The sequence below is a fragment of the Mustela nigripes genome, chromosome 8 (genome assembly GCF_022355385.1).
Source record: "Mustela nigripes isolate SB6536 chromosome 8, MUSNIG.SB6536, whole genome shotgun sequence".
NCBI lineage: Eukaryota > Metazoa > Chordata > Mammalia > Carnivora > Mustelidae > Mustela > Mustela nigripes.
This window is the reverse complement of record NC_081564.1, coordinates 65,213,112-65,237,140: the sequence shown is the minus strand read 5'-3', so window position 1 is coordinate 65,237,140 and position 24,029 is coordinate 65,213,112. Positions and strand designations below refer to the sequence as shown.

The window sequence follows — 24,029 nt, the reverse complement described above, 5'->3', positions numbered from 1 at the left end:
CAGAAATACTCCGTAATGCACAAGCTTTCAGCTTGCAAATGGTTTCATTTGAGTCTCATACCAGGAATAGCTTGTATGAATCCATAAACATGAATGAGGCTCTTCTTGTGGGATTCTCCTATTTTAGTCCAATGCTTACCTCAAATAGAACCCATTTAGGTGAATTCTGCTGCCATAAGCCCATTTAAACTCAAGGTTGCTATTGTAAATAACAAGATTAAAAGCAAACATACCTCAGTCATCATTGATTCATATCTCAGACAGACAATAAAATAAATATATCTATTAAAGTATATGAGGACAAAAATGTTAAAAATTCATAATCCATTTTTATCATTCTTCAAGGTGAGTCTGAATTTTTGATAAATAACATACACAATCCTTAACTTAAAGAGCTAGTTTTTAATGAACACAGGAATAGAAATGCTGAGATTTAAAAATAGGAATAGAAAGAGAGCTTCCAGCACATTTATTATAGACTTATTCTAAGATCCGACTTGCAAATATTTTTTCTTTACCTCATACTCGATATTTTCCATTTAGTGAGTGAAAAGTTTTAGTCAGTTTCAATAGTGACTGTTTTCTTCAATCAAGTGTTTTCATATGAATTACAGAGGATTCAGGTATTGTGCGTAATATTTAAGTCAGCCAGGACCATGGGGATACAACCAAGCAAAATTCAGAATGTGGGAAGTTTTACAGGACAAATGACCCAGTTCTCTCAACAAATAAATTACTTTCCTTAGTTAACTTTGAAAGAGTACTTGGGCTGCTCTGGGGAGAGTAAACTGAGGGGAAGCAAAAACCATGGAGTCTGGTCAGGAGCTACTGTGCTGATCTATGCAAGAGATGATGGTAACTTGCACCAGGGTTTGGGTGGCAGAGAAGATGAGAAGTAGTCAGATTTGGATCTATGTTGAAGTTAAAATAAAAAGAATTTGCTGATAGATTGTATAAAGGGTATGAGACAAAGAGGGTGAAGAAGAATTCAAGGTTTTTTCCTTGAACCACTGGAAGGATAGCCTTGCCACGAACCGAAATGGATGACTATAAGAGAAGTGGGTTTCAGAGGGAAATTGGGAATTCCATTTTGGACAAGGTAAGTTTGTGACATCTATCAGACCCCCAAGTGATAGTCAGCTGGAAATACCAGCCAAGAGTACATGAGTGAGTTCTGGGTAGGAGATATAAATTTGGAAGTCTTCAGAGTATACAAATGTCAAGCTGTTAAAATAAATTAGATCACCAAGGGAGTGACTGTGAGTAGAAATTTGTTGCTTCAAAAATACTGTGGAACAAACAATCCCAATATTTAGTGACTTAAAACAATAATCATCTGTTTTCATCTCTACTTTATCTTCCTGTCTCTCCCTACCTGATTTGTATATAGGGCCAATTTTGGAGGTAGCGTTTTTATGTGTCTGTGGGCAATAATACATCTCTTCTTCCCTGTAGGTACTAACTAGTTGGCCTATTTAAGCTTAATTTCTTCCTGGGACATTAACAACTCTTCTTCTCCTTCTTCTTCATCTGCTTATGCTTCTGCTGCTTCTGCTTCTTCTGCTGCTTCTGCTGCTTCTGCTGCTTCTGCTGCTTCTGCTTCTGCTGCTTCTGCTTCTGCTGCTTCTGCTTCTTCTGCTGCTGCTGCTTCTTCTGCTTCTCCTGCTTCTGCTTCTTCCCTGCTTATGCTTCTGCTTCTTCCCGCTTTTCCAGCTTCTGCTTCTTCTCCTGCTTCTGCTTCTCCTGCTTCTGCTTCTGCTTTTGCTTCTTCTGCTTCTTCTTCTGCTTCTCCTGCTTCTGCTTCTTCTTCTGCTTCTCCTGCTTCTGCTTCTTCTCCTGCTTCTGCCCTGCTTCTGTTTCATCTCCTGCTTCTGCTTCTCCTGCTTTTGCTTCTGCTTTTGCTTCTTCTGCTTCTGCTTCTTCTTCTGCTTCTTCTACTGCTTCTTCTGTTTCTGCTTCTGCTTCTGATTCTTCTTGTTCTTCTTCTTTTTCTCCTTCTTCTTCTTCTTCTTCTTCTTCTTCTTCTTCTTCTGCTTCTGCTTCTGCTTCTGCTTCTGCTTCTCCTTCTTCTGCTGCTTCTTCTGTTTCAAGTAACTCTCATCCTTCTCCTAGAACCAGTGGACTGGCTAAAGCATGGTTGTTTTTCCCCTTCCCCCACACCTCATGGCAATTTCAGCTGCACAAGAAAGAAACATACAAGACCTTTTGAGGTATAGGCTCAGAGCTGGTCCAGCACAACTTCCTTCTTATTCTATTGGCCAGAATAAGTCATATAGCTGAACTCAAAGTTCAGGATCAGCCCAATGAAAAAGCAAAGGCACTCATACATGGAAGGGTAGAAATTGAGTTCAGTAATGCAGTTTCTCCCAAGTCCAAGGACTGAGTCCATCCTGGACCACTTACCTTTAAAAGGTAAGTTTGAATTCTACACCCACCAGCACCCCCCCCCCTCATCTAATCAGGGGCCAAACGTAAAGATTACCCTAGACATTATATAACCATTGCTCCCCATTGCCTAAAGGAACTTTCCTGAAGGCATTCATTCTTTGATTTTTGTCAAAGGAATGAAAACATTGACTCCATAGTACCAGTTACAAAGAAAGTCTGTGGTGAGATGGTCCAAGATGCCAACGTGTGCCTTGTAATAGCCTGAATACAAAAATAAATAAATAGGGACGCCTGGGTGGCTCAGTTGGTTAAGCAGCTGCCTTCGGCTCAGGTCATGATCCCAGCGTCCTGGGATCGAGTCCCACATCGGGCTCCTTGCTCCGCAGGGAGCCTGCTTCTCCGTCTGACTCTGCCTTCCACTCTGTCTGCCTGTGCTCGCTCTCGCTCGCTCTCTATGACAAATAAATAAAATCTTTAAAAATAAATAAATAAATAAATAAATAAATAAATAAATAATACTGAGAGCAAATGTTAAGGAGCCATCTGTATATGAAATTGAAAACCACTCGACAGCAGCACCTGCTAAGAAATCTTACATGAATTGGTAAAAATGGACCGCACAGACCTCAGAATCTCAGCAGCATGCAGCAGGCTTTAATTTTCAGTAAAGTACACGAGTTGGGATTTTCTTTTCCAAGCTACTAAGATATAGAATATGTGTTTTTCTTTGTTTGGGGAAATATTTTTTTTTCCTAAACTGAGACAATTGTTGAATAAATATATTTTTAAAATTCCAAGCTTTTAAAATTTATTTGGAAGTAAGGACATCCGAGGAACAATTTAAAAAAATGTAATCTGCTGTTATCAGCTTAGTCTACAAGCCTGGATTTTTGAAAAATAGTAGATCAGTAAATGTGGTACTAGTACTCGTACCCTATCTTATATTTTAAGCTTCTTTTGCTAGATCTAGAGATTTTAGGAGCTGAAGAAGCCTTAGAGATCGTAATCACCTAATTTTATAGATGAAGTAACAGAGGCCCAGAGAGGTTAACCTGATTCTTTTGAAAGTACAAGAACTGAATCATGTGAGCTGTGACCCAGGGGCAAGTGACACAAAGAGGTAACTGTGAGAGAAGTTTACCCCACCTCCTCTACATCTATCCCACATTGCCCCCTCCTCAGTAAATATACAAGCTAGTAAAAACTGTGATTTACTGCTCAACCAAAGCTTCCAAACAAGGCCCCAATGTGCTCTTTCCCCTCTCCCAGCCCAGGGTAGATATCCTGGATTGGTCACTGTCCACTTACAAGAACAACCTTCCTTCTCTATCACCAGTGGGATCTTAAAAAACTGGAGGATTTGTTGGTATCTTGCTGTTTCTTTTATTTCCTTTACTTTATCTTCCTGTGTCTTTCCCTACCTGATTTGCATATGGGGCCAATTTTGGAGGTAGTGTTCCTATGTGTCTGGGGGAAATAATACATCTCTTCTTCCCTGTAGGTACTAACTAGTTGGCCTATTAAAGCTTAATTTCTTCCTGGGAGATTAACAACTCCTCTTCTCCTTCCTCTTCTATTATTATTAGTTTTGGCTAGTGTCTTTTCCAGCAGCAGCAAGCACATAGATCTCCAAAGTCCTTTCTGGGACTAATGTGCTGCTTTTCTATTTTCTATTTTAGGGGACCATGAGAAGTTCAGAAGGTGACTAATTTGCATACTCAACCTCAAACAATATCTAAAACTCAACATAATCAGACTCAGTTTATTACTGCTGCTGTGAAAGATAAACAAAGCTAGACACCAGTTACAATGGTAAACACAGATTTTAATCTGTATTATACTATTGCAATAGGCAAGAGGGTCAAATGCAAACTGACCTCAATGTCAATTTGTACAGAGGTGACTGGGCATTTTAAAGGGAGAAGAAAGGGAGGCGAACAGGGGCTCAGTAGAGTCAGAGAAGTGACAAATTACAGAGGGGTGGTCAGTGTAAATGTTGACAGGCCAGTTGTGACGGTTAGCTGACAATTATTAAAGTTAGGATTCTACCCTCCCACAGACACTGGGAAACAGAGGCTTTATTCTTCCTGATGATTACATTTTAAAGGAATGACTTTTAGGCCAGAAAGACACTACTGAATTATAGGACATACATACACATCTCAAGAGACAGGAGAAGGATTCACAATTGTAGGCTATTTATTTATTTATTTTTGTAGCACCCCCCAATCCTTTAAATTTCTTTTCAGTGTTCCAGAATTCATTGTTTATGGACCACACCCAACACTCCATGTAATATGTGCCCTCCATAATACCCACCACCAGGTTCACCCAACCTCCCACCCCACTCCCCTCCAAAACCCTCAGTTTGTTTCTCAGAGTCCACAGTCTCTCATGGTTCATCTCCCCCTCCAATTTCCCCCAACTCACTTCTCCTCTCCATCTTCCCATGTCCTCCGTGTTATTCCTTATGCTCCACAAGTAAGTGAAACCGTATGATAACTGACTCTCTCTGCTTGACTTATTTCACTCAGCATAATCTCTTCCAGTCCCGTCCCTGTTGATAGTTGGGTTGAAAGTTGGGTATTCATCCTTTCTGATGGAGGCATAATACTCCATAGTATATATGGACCGCATGGTCAGGGGCCTATTTTCAGGTTGGCTAGAACAAATTGTAAATTCTTTTGGCAGCATTGAGTTTTCTCAGGCAGACACTTTTAGGGGGGACCTGGGGTCATCCTAGGGATTTGGCCTTGAGCTGTTAGAAACTATGTTACTGTTTGTTTAAGTCATTTAATGCAGGGCTAGGAGAGTGGATGAAATCATTTGTGTTGAGAATTTGTAGTTTTTAATAGGCTGAGGTTGAGATGTAATTAAGAGGGTTTAGAGGAGACTGGCTAGTTTAATCACGGAGAGAATGTTTCTCACTGAGTGGTTTTAGTACGTCATTTTTTTTACTTAAAAAAGACACTTATTTGCCAAAGCCTCTGTTTCTTTATCTGTAGAATAGGAATATTAACATCCCTTGCGGCTCTCAGGAGCATCTGGTACAGTGCTGTCCAACTGCAATTCTGTGTAAGCCTCACATGCAGTTATCTATGTCGTCTTGGCCACAGTAAAAAAGAAAAAAAAAAAAAGAAAGAAAGAAAAGAAAAAAGTAGAAGTAAACAGTAGAAGTTAATTTTTAAAAAAAGATTTTATTTATTTATGAGAGGGCACAAACACGGGGAGCAACAGAGGGAGAGGGAAAAGCAGGCTCCCCGCTGGGCAGGGAACCAGAAAAGGGGCCTGGGGCCCTGGGATCGTGACCCCAGCTCAAGGCAGATACTTAACCGACTGAGCCACTCAGGCGCCCCTACCGTAAAAGTTATGCTAATTATTCAATTTATTTACCTAATATATTCAAAATATCATTTTAACATGTAACCAATATTTTCAAATTAATGGGAGATTTTACGTTGTTTTCGTCCTAAGTCCTTGAAATCCGGTGTGTACAGTCATATACACTTTACAGCACCTCAACTGCGACCAGCCACGTTTCTAGCTTTCAGCAGCCACGCGTGGGTGGCTCCAACCCTGGACTGCGGAGGTCTACACAGCCGAACACACGCGCCTCGCTGACGTAAGGGGCGGGTCCTAGGCAGGTCGGGGCGGAGCTTCCGGGAGAGCGCGTTTGGGGCCTCCCCGGCTCCCGTAGGAGAGCTCCGGCCGTGGCGGCGCCACGTCCCCTGCGGCGGCGGGAGAAAGATCAGTTGGGCCTCGGGGCGGCTCCGGGAGGCCATGGCCTTTACGTTGTATTCGCTACTGCAGGCGGCCCTGCTCTGCGTCAATGCCATCGCGGTGCTGCACGAGGAGCGCTTCCTTAAGAACAGTGAGTGGGACCGCGGGGCCGGGCTGAGGGGGCGGCGGCGGAGCCCGGGGCGTGCGGAGCAGAGGTGGGTCCCGGGAGGGGAGACCCTGGGCCGCGACCGACGAGAGCCCGAGGGCTCCACTCTTGGCGGCCTTTCCTTGGAGGGAGGAATCCGAGCCACTTCCGTCTCACCGAGTTTGAGCTCAACAGCGGGAGGAAGATGAACAGATGTCGCCTGTGTGCGGGACCCCGGGAGTTGGGATGGGAAGGGGTGTAGAGAAGAGCCGGGGACGCCTCTGACTGCGATTAGTGTAGCTTAGTAATTTAATGTCCTCCTCTGTGATCGCTTTTAATGATCAGGAACCTGGGGTCTGAGGTTTTAGTTACAGAGGGAGGGGCGTGGCTCATTTTGGAGCACCGGCAGTTGAAGAATGAACTGATGGAGGGCCATGGGGATTCCTGGTGTTTGAGGCTAGGTGGAAGGGGAGGGTGTTCAGATTATCATGGCATCCAGACACCCACGTTCCAAGTGAAGTTTATTCAGCCCAGTTTATTGGATGTCTTCAGTGTGCCAAGCTAGAACCAAAGAATACCAAGATGAAGACACAATTATGCCTGTCATCCCACAATACGGCGATTTCCATGCCATCCTGGGCGGGCCACTAATTGCTGTATGAGGCAAAATTAAGACAGGATACTGCACGAGGTGCCTCATTTGTCTGCGCAAGTATACCTAATCACAGAATACACCGTCATTTGTAAGGACGCCAAATATGTCTCTGTGAGTCACGGAAACCCAATCCCATGAGCAAGATTGATTCATTTCATTTATTCCTTCAGATTTACTGAGCACAAATTTTGTGCCGAGTCCATGTAATTAGGAGCTGAGGTTACAGAAGTCATTTGCTCTTCTAATGAAAGTTAAGTAAAATATGAGCAAGTAACAATGACAAGTATGCAGAATATTATGAAAGAGAAGTGCAGGGAAGCACTGCCTTGTGAATCTTTGAAAGCTTTGTAGAGGAAGTGTGTTTAACCCAAAATCTAATAAGTGAGTAAGCATTAATTAGGTGAAGGGTTGGGAGGGTGAGGAGTAAGAGCTCTTGTGAAAACTGGGGCAGGTGAAAATGAAGTTTTAAAGTTTTAAGCAGGGCAGAAACAAGATCGGATTTGTGTTATTTGCAAGAGCCTTACTGCAGTGTGGAGAACAGATTGGAAAGGTAGAATAATGGGTGTGGGAAGCACCATTCCAAACAGGGCAAGTAGAATGGTGGCTATAACATCAGTTGAGTGGGTACAATAATAGTAACAACTAACACTTTATACCGCATCCTAGAATCTGTATCAAGTGCTTTGCATAGATTAACTTGTATGACCCTCACAACAACCCTATGTGATAGGTACTGTTTTCATCCCCACTTTGCAGATCGGAAACCAGAAGTACAAAAGAAGAGTGGGTAACTTTTCTATGATCACACAGTTAGAAAGTGGCAGAGCTAGGATTTACTAAGGCATTCTGACTCAAAAGTCCATCTCCTTACTACTATAGTATACAGAAAAGTAGAAGATATGTGGGGGTTGAATTGTGTCCCCCCAAAAGATATATTGAAGTCCTAACCCTTGGTACCTGTATAGGTGACCTTATTTGGAAATTGGGTCTTTGCAGGTGTAATCAAGTTGAGATAAGGCCACACTGGTTTAGGATGGCCCTAGATCCAGTGATGTGTCCATGTAAGGAGAGAGAAATACAAAAACATAGGGGAAGAAGGCCAAATGACAATAGAGGCAGAGGTTAGAGTGATACAGCAAGAAGCCAGAGAATGCCAAGGATTGCCAATAACTACCAGCAGCATTGAGAGGCATGGATGAGATCTTCAGAGCCCACAAAAGGAACCAGCTCTGCTAACCCCTTGATTTTGGTCTCCAGAACCATGAGAAAATAAATTTCTGCTAATCCATCCAGTTTGTGGCATTTTGTTAAGGTAGTCTTAGGAGACTATATAAATCAGAAGATATTTTAAAGATAGAAAAGGCAGAATTTCACTGTTTGGACATTAGGAATGAGGGAGAGGAAAAAGGCAAAGATCTCTAGGTTTTCTGAATTAGCAACTGAGTGAAGCGTAGTGCCTTGACCAAGGTAGAGAGTACTGGAGGAAAAATGAGGGCAGCATTGGTGGGTTAAAAAGGTGAAAAGATAGTGAAATAAGTTTTGGATATGGCGAGTTTGAGATTTCTGTGAGATATGTGAGTGGAAGTGTGGGATAGTCAGTTGGAGTTAAGTCTGTAGAATAGAAGCAAGAGCCACAGTGGAGATTGAATTTGAGCTTGTCAACCACAGATGATAAATGAAGCCATACGAAGAGATGAAATTGCTCAGGGAAAGAATACCGTACAAAGAGAATTGGTGACCAGGACAGTCCCAGAATATCTTCCAATTTTTAATGTGTAGGTAGAGCTGAAAGAATGGACAGGAGAAATTGATGAGTGAGCAAAACAAGAGAAATGGGAAAATCTAGACAGTGGGGTTTCACAGAAGTCAAGGAGACATGATACAGCAGGGGAATGTTCAGGGAAATCAGAGAAGGCCAGAAAATGTCCTAAGGATTCAGGGTAATAGAAATCATTGGTGATTTTACACAAGCAGTTACAACAGTGGATAAAATCCAAATTGGAATGTGTGAGAAGTGGGTAGAAAGTGATAAAAGGGAGATCGCTGTAACAAATAACAGTAATAATGAAAAATTTTGCAATACTGTGAGAATTACCAAAATGTGACTGAGACACAAAGTGAGCTGTTGGAAAAGTGGCACCGATAGATTTGCTTGACACAGGATTGCCATAAACCTTCAGTTTGTGAAGAATACGCTATCTGGGAAGTGCAGTAAAGGGAGCACTGAAACAAGGTAGGCCTGTATAACAATGTATAATTTAAAGTGAGCAATGATCATGCGATACATATATATACTACAAAATGCGTACCACAGTTACTGTTCTCCACCTCACGTAATTATAATTTGGCTGTGTTGTGGGGATAAGAACATCTAAAATTTCGTCTCAGCGCAACTTTCAGGTATACAGTTCAGTATTTTTAACTGTGGTCACCATGCCGTACATTAGATCCCTGGAACTTACTCATCTTATAACTGAAAGGTAGTACCTTTAGACCAGGAATTTCCCATTTCCCGTTTCTCTCACCATTCAGCCCATGGCAACCACCATACTTCTCTATGCCCAAGAGTCTGATGTTCTGAGGTGCCACATGTAAGTAAGATAATATTTGTCTGGCTTATTTCACTTACTGTAATACCCTCCAGATTTACACATGTCACAAATGACAGGTTTCTCTTTTTTATGGCCAAATAATATTCCATTTAATATATATACACAACATTTTCTTTTCCCATTCATCTGTCAGGCCATACTTAGACTGTTTCCATGTCTTGGCTATTGTGAATAATGCTGCAGTGAACATAGGAGTACAAATATCTCTTCAGGATAGTGATTTCATCTCTTGGAGAAATACTCAGTAGTGCAGTTGCTGGATCATATGGTAATGTGTTATTTTTAATATATATTTTTTAAAAGATTTATTTGTTTGAGGAGCGCCTGGTGGCTCAGTGGGTTAGGCCTCTGCCTTCGGCTCGGGTTGTGATCTCAGGGTCCTGGGATTGAGTCCCATATCGGGCTCTGTGCTTAGCAGGGAGCCTGCTTCCCCCTCTCTCTCTGCCTGCCTCTCTGTCTACTTGTGATCTTTGTCTGTCAAATAAATAAATAAAATCTTTAAAAAAAAGATGTATTTATTTGAGAGAGAGAGAATGCACCTATGAGTGGAGGGAGGGGTAGGGGGAGAGGGAGCAAGAATCTCAAACAGACTCCCCACTAAGCAGGGAGCCAGTGCTGAGTGAGATCTCGTGACCCTGAGATCACAACCTGAACCAAAACCAAGAGCTGGATGCTTAACCGACTGAACCACCCAGGTGCCCCAGTAGTTCTATTTTTAATTTTTTGAGGAACACTATGGGGTCACTAAAAACCTATTAGAATGAATAAGTGAGTCCAGTAAGAGTGCGGGATATGAGGTCAGGAGCAAATTGTTTTTCTATACATGAACAATGAACAATTGAAATTGAAATTAAAGAAACAATTTCATTTACAATATAAATAACAAAATACTTAGTGATAAATTTAACAGAAGAGGAGCAAATCTTGTACTCTGAAAAATATAAAGCATTATTGAATAGAATTAAAGAATAAAAATATTCTTAAAGGGAATTAAAGAAAATAAAGACATCCATGTTCATGGATCAGAAGACTTAATATCATTAAGATGACAATACTTAGGGACCCCTGGTGGCTCAGCTGGTTAAGCGGTTGCTTTCAGCTCAGGTCATGATCCTATGGTCCTGGGATCAAGTCCCAGATGGGGCTCCTTGCTCAGTGGGGAACCTGCTTCTCTTTCAGAAGCCTGCCACTCCCCCTGCTTGTGCTAATTCTCTCTCTGACTTAAAAAAAAAAAAAAAAGACAATATTATTGATTTACAGATTTAATGCAGTCTATCAAAATCCCAGTTGTCTTTTTGCAGAAACTGACAATTGCTCCTAAAGGAAATGGACCCAGAATTCCCAAAATGATCTTGAAAGAGAATACAATGCCTAGACCTTATTCCAGACCTGCATTTAAATTTTCCAGAAGTGAAGTTCAGCAGTGTCTTTTCAAAAATTTCTGCAGGTTACTTAGCTTTGTGCCCCAAATGAAAATCATTGCTACAAACTGTTGGAATGGCCCAGAATTGTTAATACTTTGCCCCCTAGAACTTTGTCTTCATTTCCTCCTCTCTTCAGAAGTAGCACAGATATTTTATCTGAACATGTGTTTTGAATATGGTCCCAGAACTATGGGAAAACACTACCTTGGCTTGTCTAAGTAAATAAGCTGTTGTTTTAAATCTTTTTTTTTTTTTTTCAAGATTTTATTTATTTATTTGACAGAGACCACAAGATTGCAGAGAGGCTGGCAGAGAGAGAGAGAGAGGAGTAACTAAGCTCCCTGCTGAACAGAGAGCCCAGTGCGGGGCTGGATCCCAGGTCCCTGGGATCATGACGTGAGCCGAAGGCAGAGGCTTTAACCCACTGAGCCATTCAGGTGCACCAAGCTGTGGTTTTAAAGTATCTAAGGGGTACCTGGCTGGCCCAGTCAGGAGACATGCCACTCCTGATTTCAGGGTCCCAAGTTCAAGCCCCGCATTGGTCATGGAGCCAATTTTTAAAATCTCCCTTAATTCATGGGTGCCTGCCTGACTCAGAGGACCATGTGACTCGTTCTTGGGGCTGTGAGTTCACAGCACATGTGTATAGGGATTACTATAAAAAATAAAAAGTGAAATACCTAAGTGTGTTTTAAAATAGAATTTTAAAATATTTTAAGTATTTGTTAAATATTGTTTATGTAGGCTCTTAACTCTTGCCTAGATTTTTATAGTAACCTCCTCACTAGTCACCCTCCCTCCAGTTTTGTTTCTTTGTTTTACCTTCTAAGAGAAGCTGAACATGTTCCTCAGTGGTTTGAAATTCCTGAGTTCTTTAATACTCACAGCCTCCAATATAAAAGTCAGACCACCTTGTGTGACTGACATGCTCATCATAATGTGTCCCTTCTCTGTCCTTCCCTTTTACCCTTCCCCAGTATTTACCTTGTATGCCATTCTTACCAGGGTGCTTTTCTTTGCTACTGAGCTTTATGCATACTATCTCTGCCTTCAATGACCTTGACTTACCTCAGACTGTTCTTTAAGGTCTATCTACCATTTGCCTCTCCCAGAAACCACCCTTGACCTATTCCATGGGCTGTAGCCCCACTGCAGTTCCTTTGTGGTCTTCCCCAATAGACTAATGACAAGGATTCTCTCATTTTTTCAATTCCATCAGTCAGTGAATATCTTCTAAATAACTGAATAATGTTACCATTATCATATTGTTGCAACTCCTGATTTGAGAACTATATGTTTGTACAAATAGTTTAATTAATATTTTGACTGTAATGCAGATTGTGTTTCTTCTAGTGTTCCACAGTGATGCAGATTCCCTTTCTGTACAAGAAAAAAAAAATAAACGCACATAGTGAATTTTAATACCTGTAAAAATTATTCTTACTAGTTTTTTTATGGTGCTGGGTATGGATCCATTTGACAGGTATATCCAGTAGCATTTATGAGTGCTACAGAAGAAACATTTCATATATGAAACACTGTATGAGTCTGCTCTCGCTGCCAGAACAAAGTATCATAGACTGGGTAGCTTAACCAACAGAAATTGTTTTCTCCTGGTTCTGAAAGCTGGAAGTCTAAGATCAGGTAAAGTTCTGGAGAGGGCTATCTTGCTGGTTTGCAGATGGCCACCTTCTTACTGTGTCCTCACATGGCTAGGTGGAGGGAGCAGGGAGGAATTGAGATCTCTCTTTTTTTTTTTTTTGTAAGGCCAAAGCCCTATCATATTAGGGCCCTACCCTTCACATCCATTTAACTGTAATTACCTCCTTAAGACCCCATCTCCACATAGGCTTTAACACAGAAATTTGGGGGGAGACACAGTTCAGTCCATAGCAAATAGTTAAAATTTTTATTATAAGGTATTACTGATTCAGGGTTTAAATGACTACACCAGAGCCAGTGTAACATTAGAGTTTAGAGTAACGAGAGCTGTATGAGTCCAAGCAATGGATGGAGAATTCCTAAAGGAGGTAGATGTTAAACAGTAAATCAGGTGTGCATAAATACAGAGAAATGAGTGAGGCATTCTACATGTATGGATAGTCATGATGTGAGCATGGCAGCTTATAGAACATTGAGAAAACCATGTAGACATGTAAAAAAACTTCTCTGTAAATATATACTCCAAAAAAAATTTGTTGAATTTCATCCCAGATTAAAGTTTTATGTTGTGTTGGAAATTAATTACATTGATCCAAGAGGGATTAGTCCAAATATACCAGATCGTTTACTTCAACATTGATCTTTTTGATCAAGGTAATATTTTAAGCTTTATGTTAGCAGAATTCTTTATTGTGGAGATAGCATTTGATTCCCATGCAAACTTGGTGACACTGACAAAGTGAACCACACTTATTTCTTTTGCATATGTGGAAATAGGGTCAGCCAGCCCTTAAATCTGTATTACTTTTTTTTTTAACATTTTATTTATTTATTTGACAGAGAGAGATCACAAGTAAGCAAAGAGGCAGGCAGAGAGAGAGGAGGAAGCAGGCTCTCCACGGAGCAGAGAGCCCGTTGTGGGGCTCGCTCCCAGGACCCTGGGATCATGACTTGAGCCGAAGGCAGAGGCCTTAACCCACTGAGCCACCCAGGTGCCCCTGTGTTAATACTTTTAATACTAACACTAACTATACTAATACTTTTCTTGAGAAAGTATCTGGCTGAGGGTGGTTGTCTGAATCTGTGTGGATTGCCATTTTGTATATGACTTGAAGTCTGGGCAGAACATTTTTGGTATTTGCAGTAAGTCACTTTTTATATTTAATTGTCTTCCTGAAATTATGGCAGGGACCAGTGGTGGCTGGTCTTCCCATTTGTTCTCTAGCAATGGAAGAAGTGTCAAGAGAGTGGTAGAATTAAATCTTTCTCCTTAAAAAAAAAAAAAAAAAAAAAAAAGGCAAAGCTCTTTAAAGCTTTGACCAGTTTCCTTAGAAAAACAACTTCCCGGGTGCCTGGGTGGCTCAGTGGGTTAAGCCGCTGCCTTCTGCTCAGGTCATGATCTCAGGGTCCTGGGATCAAGTCCCACATCGGGCTCTCTGCTCAGCAGGGAGCCTGCTTCCTCCTCTCTCTCTCCGCCTGCCTCTCTGCCTACTTGTGATCTCTCTCTGTCAAATAAATAAATAAAATCTTAAAAAAAGAAAAAGAAAAAGAAAAAGAAAAACAACTTCCCTAAATACCAGTTGGAGAGAGAACTATTTGTTATAGTAAAAGATAATCCATGGCATCTGGTCCTTTACTTGTCACCTTTGTGTTTGTCCATGGAATATCTAAACAAATGATTTACTCTCTCTGCCCAGAATTTAGTTTTCATTCTGGTGACTTGAGAATAGAGACTAGACTAAAATTAACTGGTAACTTAATACTTTTAAAAATACTTTGATGCTGATGCTTAAAATATGGTACTCCCAGTATTGTAGTTTTATCCTGTTTTGTTGAAGAGCAGTTACTCAGTGTTGGAAAATACATTTTTTTCTGGCAGTCACTCTACTTATTAGGTAAAAACATTCATTCAGACATTTCTGAAACAGGTCTAAAAGAAAAAAAGATTGTTGGAAATTATCTTTCTTTTTTCTTATTGTTTGGTTTATTTGAGTAATTGACACACAATATTACATTAATTTCAGGTGTACAACATAATGATTTGACAGATTTATACATTATGCTGTGTTCACCACAAGTGTACTTACCATTTGTCCCAATCCATAAGTAGATCACTCTTACAGTATCATTGATTGCATTCCTTCAATGCCTTTTACTCTCACGACTTACTCATTCCATAAATGAGAGCCTGTACTTCATTCTCCCCTTCATCCATTCTACCCATTCCCCCACTCTCCTCCTTTCTAGAAACCATCAATTTATTCTCTGTATTTATATATCTGATTCTGCTTTTTGCCCATTCATCCTATGGCATTTGTCATTCTTAGACTGACTTATTTTACTTATAATAATATCCTCGAGGCCCAGATTGTCGTCTTAAATGGCATTATCTCATCCCTTTTTTTGGCTGAGATATATTCCAGTGTGTGTTTGTGTGTGTGGAAATTATGCTTTCTAACAAAAATTGAGTGCATGATCCATAACATACTAAAAACAAGTCCTTTTTACCATCTGAGATTGTGGCTGTGGGTGGAAAGGCTTGATAATTTTAGCAATGATAATTCTAAAAAAGCAAGTAAAGGAAATGAAACCAGCAATACAATTTAAAGCTGGTTTTAAAACATAATTTTAAATATTCAGAGTGACTCGTGGATGAAACCTTCCCACTTGCAGACCTTGTCCCTGCCCTCATGGTGTTCATGCCCTGGAGAGGAAAGCCTAATTGCATAGAGATTTCTCCAGTGGGTTAGCATCTTTACAGGCTTGCTTTTTAAATTTCATTTTCCTTTTTATCAAAGCAGTGTAAATGTGTGTGTGTGGTTGTTAAAGTCTAAAAGCTCTTCTGTTTGTAAAGAAAGATAGAAACCTTCTGCCCCATCTCTCTTCAGCCTGAGCCCCATTTCTCAAAAGCAGTTATTTTCCAAGTTCACTGACTTACTGCTGTGGAAGGGCTTAGTATAATTATACCATCAGCAGTGCATTTGTACTTGTGGGAGCCCAAGTACACACACATTTCCTTTCCTCCATCTGTCTTATCTCCAACCAATTACTGGTGATATTGGTTTCCATATTTATATTACTATCACTGAATATTGCTCACAGCTGAACAATTAAAAAAACAGTGATGTGTTTCCTCTAGTTGATTTGTGGTTTGGGTATAGAATTCTAGATTGGAACTAATTTTTCTTCAGAATTTTGAAGACATTTTTCACTTTACTCATTTCCAGTATTGACATAAAGAAGTCTGATACCATTCTGTTTCTGATTATTTGTACAACCTGAGTTGTCTCTCTGAAAGCTTTTAAGGTGTTCTCTTTGTCTTCAGAGGGCTGAGGTTTTACACAAATGTGGCAACATATAGGCCTTTCCCCCGCCCCCCCATTTATTGGGCTGTTCTCTCATTGGGCCCTTTTGGCTTAAAGGCTCATGTCCTTCAGTTCTGCAATATTATCTCTTAATATTATCTCTTAATATCTCTGATCTTTCTTCGTGTCTGTTCTTTCTTCTGTCTTGAAACTCCAGTTATTTTGACAGGTTAATACTCTTCTTTTTCCTTTAGCCTTGTCTAATAGGTTTCCTCAACTTAATCTGTCAACCTCTTGAACTTCTTAGGCTAATGTAGCAAGAACAAGGGCTCTGTCTTAATTCCTTAATGTTCCTTTTTTATGGCATCCTATTCTTGTTTCATAGGTATAGTAGCTTTACTCTCTATGGATATTCATTTTTAAAATATTTTCTCCTGGGGCGCCTGGCTGGTACAGTCGGTAGAGCAGATGATGCTTGATCTTGAGGTTGTGAGTTTGAGCACCAGGTTAGGCATAGAGATTACTTAAAAAAATAAAGTATAAAACAGTCACTTTAAAAAAATAGTAAAAATACTGTCTTTGACTTCTTGCTTTGTCTCTTCCTCAAAGTTTCCTTTTTCTATTTTTGCTCTGTCTTCCATGTTAAGGATTGTTTCTTCTGACAGTTCTTTTTTTTTTTTTTTTAATTTAAAGATTTTTATTTATTCATTTGACAGAGGCACAGAGAGAGAGAGGGAACACAAGCAGGGGGAGTGGAAGAGGGAGAAGCAGGCTTCCCACCGAGCAGGGAGCCCAATTCGGGGCTTGATCCCAGAACCCTGGGATTGTGACCCGAGCCAAAGGCAGTCACTCAATGTCTGAGCCACCCAGGTGCCCCCTGACTCCATTTTTAAGTGTAGGGCACAGAAAGGTTCATTGGAAGCTGTGCTCTGTGGCTGGGGCTTGTTTACTAGTGGGTCTCACTGGTGTTTAAAGAATTTGTCTTGTTGACCCTTCCCTCCACCTCCCAGTGTCAGTATCTGAAGTCTTTCTTCCTGGGGAGCTGGACAGTTTCCAAGTATTTTTCTAACTTCCTGCCTGCAGAATGTAAGCGTTACATGATCAGACTTAGAGACAAGCAGAGGAGATGGGCAAGAGTCTGACACTTTGGTGTGCAGACTTTCATTCCGTCCACTCATAGTGGACATCCCCAAATCCAGAGCTTCTGTGGTTCTCTGGTGAGAGTAAACTTCTCGTCTTTGATGTAGTGAGTGGCATACTCTTCCATCAGTCAAGTCTAGGAAAGGAGATGGGAAGGCAGGGGGCAGCGAACCGCTTTTAGGTCCACCTTCAGTGCGTCCTCCTGTTTTTCGCCCCTGTTGCCCACATTGGCTCTTTGAGGTTTCTCTCACCTTCCCAGGGTTCTCATTCTCAGCAGGAGTTTCCCCAGTGTTGTATTGTGTGCTCCCTACAGAGTTTAGGTTTCAGCTTTCTCCGCTAGGTCAGTTACCCTACTTCATTTATTTTTTAATGTCTAAATTTTGATTGACTTCTCTTGTCTGGAGACTTCTCTTTTGTTAACATATATCCTTTATTGTCATTTTTAGTAGGGTTTCAGGACAAAGCTAAGCTAAAAATGTATATCCATTGATGAGGTTCAAGGTTTAGGACATGCTGCCCCAAAATATGACACCTTGGCCGTATTGAGTATCTTAAGCTGAAGGAGCTCGAGAAAATGGCAGAAGCAGGAAGATCACTCTCACCGTCTGCTCCCATCTCCCTTTGCCCTCTTTTCTCAAAGCCTGGTGTTTAATCTCCCATGTGAAAGGTACCCTCCCTGTATCAGGAGGAGGGGAGACATCCTTATCACCAGAGAGGAAGGCTGTAAAAACACACCTTGTTACTTTTCCACCATTTATTACCCCCACTCCCAGTTCAAACTCCTTTGTCTTATCAGTTCTTCAAAAATGTCTCAAAAGCTTCCTGCTATAATCACTTCTTTAGGTCTACTTTCTCTTCTGAAGGCTCCCATGTACATGTGAGAAGTTAATAGAATTTGTATGCTTTTTCATATGTATCTGTTTTTATCAGTGTAAATTTTCTTTCTTTTTAAAAAATATTTTAGGGCGCCTGGGTGGCTCAGTGGGTTAAGCCGCTGCCTTCGGCTCAGGTCATGATCTCAGGGTCCTGGGATCGAGTCCCGCATCGGGCTCTCTGCTCAGCAGGAAGCCTGCTTCCTCCTCTCTCTCTCTCTGCCTGCCTCTCTGCCTACTTGTAATCTCTCTCTGTCAAATAAATAAATAAATCTTAAAAAAAAAAAAAATATTTTATTTATTTTGAAAGAACAAGAGAGAGGGAGAGATGGCGGGGCTCAGTCCCACAACCCTGAGTTCATGAACTGAGCCAAAATCAAGAGTCAGATACTCAGTCAACTGACTGAGCCCCCAGGCACCCTTTATCAGTGTAATTTTCAGACCTAGTCAGGGACCCCTGGAGGGTCAGAGTTAACTTTTTCCTCCCTGACCCCATCAGGTTGAACCAGCACCACACTGCTTTTTTATTGTACAGAGCTCTTAAAGAAGTTTCTGTAAGTAAGTTATCCCAGCGATGTGGGTTTCTCACAGAAATCTTCTGTTGCAGTTATGCAGGTTGGAAACTGACACAGCTGATGGTGGGTGGTCATTTTGTGTGTCCTCTACATCTAGAGAGGAATATGAAATAGTTTTTACCATACTGTAAGTAGGTGAAGGCTCATGCTACAGTTTGAACTTAAGATTTACAAAAAGAGGACTGCCATTTGGTGGGCAGTGCTGATTGAGCTATCAGAACAGTGAAACAGTTATTTGGAGGAAAGGCATGGTGGTAAAACTCGTAGTGGAGTAGAAGCAAGTGTTGGAGAAGTGGCAGTTTATTTGCTTGCTGGACACAGTCGATCCTGAAGTAGGAGGGTGATGTTGCCCAGTCAATATGCAGGTCTATTTTCTAAAATTGCGTTTAGCTTGGATGGATTTGTACATTTAATATGGAAGATTTGTCTTCATCTCTTAAAGCTATAGTGGAATATCTGTTCATATTATAACTTACTGTGTCATAAAAATTCAGAAATAGAGTTCTTTGGAACTGTGATCCTAAAATTTACCTTATTTCACCTTGTCCCAGATTAACTCAGTCTACCATTATTCACTTCAATTCCACAAACATTTACTAAGTACTTGCTGTGGGGTGGGGGTGCGGGAGAGTGGGAAGGTGAAAAAAGACTAAATTTAGTCCCCGTCTTCCAGGATTTTATAGTCTAATAAGACACTTGAAAACAACTAACCAAGGAGAGCACAGTTACTACGATTAGGAGGCTATTTGGGGAGCAAAGAGAAAGAAGGCTTATTATGATATGAGAGGGAACTAGGAGAGGCCCTCAGGATGAGGTCACACCTAGATTCAGAAGCTCCCTTTAGTGTGTAGCGCGATTAGTGGGCATTGAGTGTGGGTAGGAATTCTTGGAAGGTCATGGTGGGCTGTAGGGCTAGAATGTCAGTTTCAGGAGTTTGGACTATATCCAGTAGGCAGTGGGAATCATCGCATGATCAGGTGGTGGAAAGATCTAACCCTGTAAGCGAAAAAATTCAAGGAGTCAAGACAGCTAGATTCCAGAAGCATCTGCTCAGAGAGTCTTGAGAGACGTCAGAGAGGCTGATCGAAACCACCGTGATGGTGGCTGCAGTGTGGGAGCGCAATGAGTGACAGCCCTGTGGACTGCAGGGGCTTGTCAGTAGAGCCTGAGCTAGGCCTCGAAGGGGGAGTGCGAGTCCGCACAAATCACCTCTTTTGGGAACTTGAATTTAAAAGTAGTTTTATCCCACAATAAATCTCAGGGTTGATGTGACCAAAGAAGCAAGCCAACTCTTTCTTGACTTTTATGTTGACCAAATAAAAGTTAATTAAACGAAGTGCAGTCTTGTTTCCTGAAACGTGGTTCTTTCATGTATAAAATAAAGATCATCTTCGAGTTTAAGGGCCAACATGTCAGCAAGTAAGTCCTATAGTCATCAGAGATACAAAACAATGTAAGATATGAAAAGCGGGCCTGAAATGCCAACCAGAGAAGGAGGAGTTGCAGAAATGAGGACTTGTAGGCCTTTAGCAGAATGTATGGCAGTAAAGCAAGAACTAGCAGATAAAGATGAAGAAATAATAATGCATAATATCAGGAAAGTGACACAGAAGAAGGTGAAAGACTCTTCTACAGAGAATAAGTGGGGTAATAGGCCAAATTGCTCAGCCGGAGTGGAGAAATGAGGAGCGTGACGACAGGGGAAAGATACGCCCCAGTTGGCAGGACGGACAGTGCTCGGAAAGCCTAAGCAAGCCTTGAGCACGTGTGCATTCACTTTTCCCCAAGGAATGTAGTTAGTGTGTCTCAGCTACAACATTTTTATACTGCTCAGTGGGTGAGATTTTATAAATTCTGAATTGAGCTAATTATCGAGTTTGACAGTATGCCTTGGTTTTCAGTCCTGACCTGAAAATGTTTTGTTTGAAAAAAGGGAAAAAACCAATCAGGGTGTCAAAACAATCATCTTCACGGAATTAAATGCTGTGGAGTAGTTCACACTGTAGTTTATTTTATAAAATCAGTGTGGAAATGAAATAAGATTGCTGCTATCAAAAGTAAAAAATATATGCTACAGTATTTAATCAGTATGGTAACTTTTTAGTCAGATGACTATATTTTATGTCTTTAACAAAGTCTCAAGCTAATCTTTTAGAAGATGACTAATGAGGGAGCAAGGCAAGTGCATAATAAATTTTAACACAGCTAATCATTTTTATATTATGCAGTTGGCTGGGGAGCAGACCAGGGAATTGGTGGATTCGGAGAAGAGCCAGGAATTAAATCTCAGCTAATGAACCTTATTCGATCTGTAAGAACTGTGATGAGAGGTAAGAAGAAAAACTAGTGATACACTCTTTAAGTTTTAATTTTGTGGTGTTTAAGTAGCAAAGCTTCTGAGTGTGAATACTATCATACCATTTTTGTAGTGAAGTTTTTTTCTGTTCAACCTGGGTTTACTATAGAAGTTACTGATTTTCTTTTTTAGTTTTGCCTCTTCCATCTAAACCACTTGATGTGAATGGAATGCTCAGTGGTATATCTGTTCACGTGTTGCCTCTCAGACTTCAAAGCAGTGTTCTTACTTTTTGAAATTTATGTTGCTTCAAGTAGTGACCTCATCTAGAGTCCTAGAAGGCTTTTGAGAGGAAAATAAAGGTCCCATGTCTGCCAGTCTATTGGATATTATTTTAAAGATTTTATTTATTTGTCCGAGAGAGCACAAGCAGGGGGAACAGCAGGTTCCCTGCTAAGCAAGAAGCCCGACGTGGTACTCGATCCACCAGCTGAACTGGCGTCTCTATTGGATAGTATTTTAGAGCAACTGGAGAGAGAAGGGTTCAAAGTTTCTATTTAAAACCATTAAAATTAGGGTCTCTCTCTGTCTCCCTCTTTGTTAGGTGTTTTGATCACAACTTTGGATAGAATGGTAAATAAGTTCACTCTTAATTTAGTGGTGAAACTGTGGAATCTTCTTTGCTCTTTTTTTTTTTTAAGAAAATTTTTTTTTTTTTTTTTAATTTACTTGACAGATAGAGATCACAAGTAGGCAGAGAGGCAGGCAGAGAGAGAGGAGGAAGCAGGCTCCCTGCTCAGCACGATGCGGGGCCGGATCCCAGGACCCTGAGATCATGACCTGAGTGGAAGGCAGAGGCTTTAACCCACTGAATCACCCAGGCGCCCCATTCTTTGTTCTTTATTCTTATGTCAAGTGTCACAGCCATGTGGGTATTCTTCTGCCTGGGCCTGGTGTGCTTCTGTGTTCCCAGCCCTGCACTAGCACCATTCACATATGTCCCATATTGATCTAGTTCTACCAGTCACACAAGCCCTCTTTAAAATAAATTTTGGATTTTATGATCCAGTACATCTTCCTTTGTTACAACAATTTGCCACATGGTTATGAATGACATATTGTTTGATATTTCCATCCTTCCTGGATGCTAATAACTATTACTTAGTTTTTTCCTGTTATTTTCTTTATAGTAACAAACTTTTTTTTTTCTTTACAGTGCCATTGATAATCATAAATTCAGTTGCCATTGTATTACTTTTATTATTTGGGTGAAGAACAGTGGGGGAAATGGAGACTCAGAAGAAGAGATGCCAGCAGAAGTTATTACTTCGGTCATTATGGGATATACATGTTATAGCTGGTCGTCCTTGCACGTGACAAAAATGTAAATCTGACAATAAAACCAGAGTCCCTATTTATCCGATTTTTAAAAAAATGTTGCACTTACAGTTTCATTACAAAAAGATTAGGTCATCAGAGGCAGTAACTATCCAGAACTGGAATACATTTGATTGCTAATTGGTAATAAAAGTTCATCTTATGGTAAAGATTGTTCAGAGGGTACAGGACTGTCACTTGTGTGTTTTTAGAGATTTTTCTCTCTCACTTCTTTCTCAGGGAAAAATTTTTTTTCAAAGTTTTGAAGTTCTTTGTGACTTAGCTATGATGTGAGAGTGATTATCTTCCTAGATAAATTTAAAGGAATTTTTTAAAAGCAATTACTACATAATTTGGATAGTTTTACTTTGAACTCTTTGAACTCTTTATTTTGTCTGTGTATCATTTCGACTATGACAAGTTCAAATTTATAGCAACTATGAGCAATACTCTCTGACTTCAGGGAGAATTCTGATTTTGTAAGTCAGTCACATAGGTTGTGTTTTTAAGTTCTTTCATGTGTTTGTTATTTTATTAATTGGCCTGAATGATGAGTTCAGATCCCTATCTACATATTTCCATTGGTAGAAAAATCTGTGTAGAAAAGTCTATGCCCTTTTTACAATAATAATTTATTTTTAAAAATCAGCCTAAATATTAGCCTGCAAGAGCTATCCTAAACAGTCACAATTAAACTGTGCTATGTAAGAAGACTATTGTGAAGCATTTACCTCTCCCCAAATTATGACATTTCTGTTCTCTGGAGTAGCACATTAAGGGGTGTAGTTCTTAATTTTTTATTCTGTCTGTCAGAAGAGATTCATGTTAGATAAGTCTTCGTTTTGTTTTTATATTCTTAGACCATTCCATATTTGCTCATCCCATAATACAGTTTATGCAGGAAGATTAAAATTATGTAAATGTTTTTTTCTGAAAACTACCAGTTACAATAGTTTAAAGGAATAGATTGGCATCTTTGTTTATAGGAGAACATTTGTAAATAAAGTTAAATTTCCAAGTCAAGTACTTGTTTTTGTACCTTACCTGTCAGTGTTAATTGAATTAATCTCATTTCTTTGCTATAAAATCACAGAGCACAGATTTAATGAAAGTAAACATTACAGTCACTTTTTTTCCTTCAGTGAGTTAACTGAATTGCTGATTACATCAAGGAGACTCAAGAGCAACTTCTCTTCTATGACTACGTTACTTCTAAAACTTTGGAGCAGGTACTGAATGCCTATTGGCCATGCCTGAATTAGAGATAGATGATCTCTGGGCTGCAGGCTTGCAGTTGAACCAAAGAGATGTACCAGGGATTCTTAGTTGATTATCTGGCTCATGTGAGTAACTAACATATTTGGCAGCTAGAAGCAATGTTCTTTGGCCTTACAAAGATCCGATTCATGCGTCCAAGTTTAAGTTATTGAACAGGTTCAATACATGCAGTTAATTGAGAGCACTCCCATTTCTCCACAGACCATTCAGAATTTTTAAAGGAAAGAAAAGAGACCTTGGCCTGATGCCATTTTCTTGTAAAACTTCACAGCACACCTTCATGCTCATTTAGTGGCAGGATACTGTCCGAGTTCAGACTCCAGCGGAGAGCAGTCGTAGCACGGCAGGATCAGAGTTTTGTGTAGCAAAGTGGGTCTGAGGAAACTGAAGCACTGAATCTCAAAATCTGTCATCTCTGGAGGCCACTTAACACAATGCTAGCTTCAGTGCCTGAAGGTCTGTAAGCTTTCGCAGGGTAGCCCTGATGTCCCCAGAGCAGAGATTCGGTAACCACGGTATCTTACTTAGTTGACAGTAACTTCGGTGTCTGCTTGCCTACCCACATCCTCCCCCTTGCCAT

At 40.5% G+C, this 24,029-nt stretch overlaps 1 protein-coding gene across 1 annotated transcript; it reads left to right on the top strand.

Moving 5' to 3' along the window:
* The first annotated feature begins 6,058 nt into the window (after positions 1-6,058).
* Positions 6,059-23,194, top strand: IER3IP1 (immediate early response 3 interacting protein 1). The gene is made up of 3 exons (XM_059409609.1): positions 6,059-6,259; positions 20,727-20,828; positions 22,011-23,194. The coding sequence occupies exons 1-3, from the start codon at positions 6,169-6,171 to the stop codon at positions 22,064-22,066; spliced, it is 249 nt and encodes an 82-aa protein (XP_059265592.1). The 5' UTR covers positions 6,059-6,168; the 3' UTR covers positions 22,067-23,194.
* The last annotated feature ends 835 nt before the right edge of the window (positions 23,195-24,029 follow it).

Coding starts and splice junctions, on each gene's coding strand:
- IER3IP1 (XM_059409609.1), top strand. CDS start 6,169: ATGGCCTTTACGTTGTATTCGCTACTGCAGGCGGCCCTGCTCTGCGTC. Junction 6,260..20,726: donor GGAGCGCTTCCTTAAGAACA/GTGAGTGGGACC, acceptor TATATTATGCAG/TTGGCTGGGGAGCAGACCAG. Junction 20,829..22,010: donor TGTAAGAACTGTGATGAGAG/GTAAGAAGAAAA, acceptor TTTTCTTTACAG/TGCCATTGATAATCATAAAT.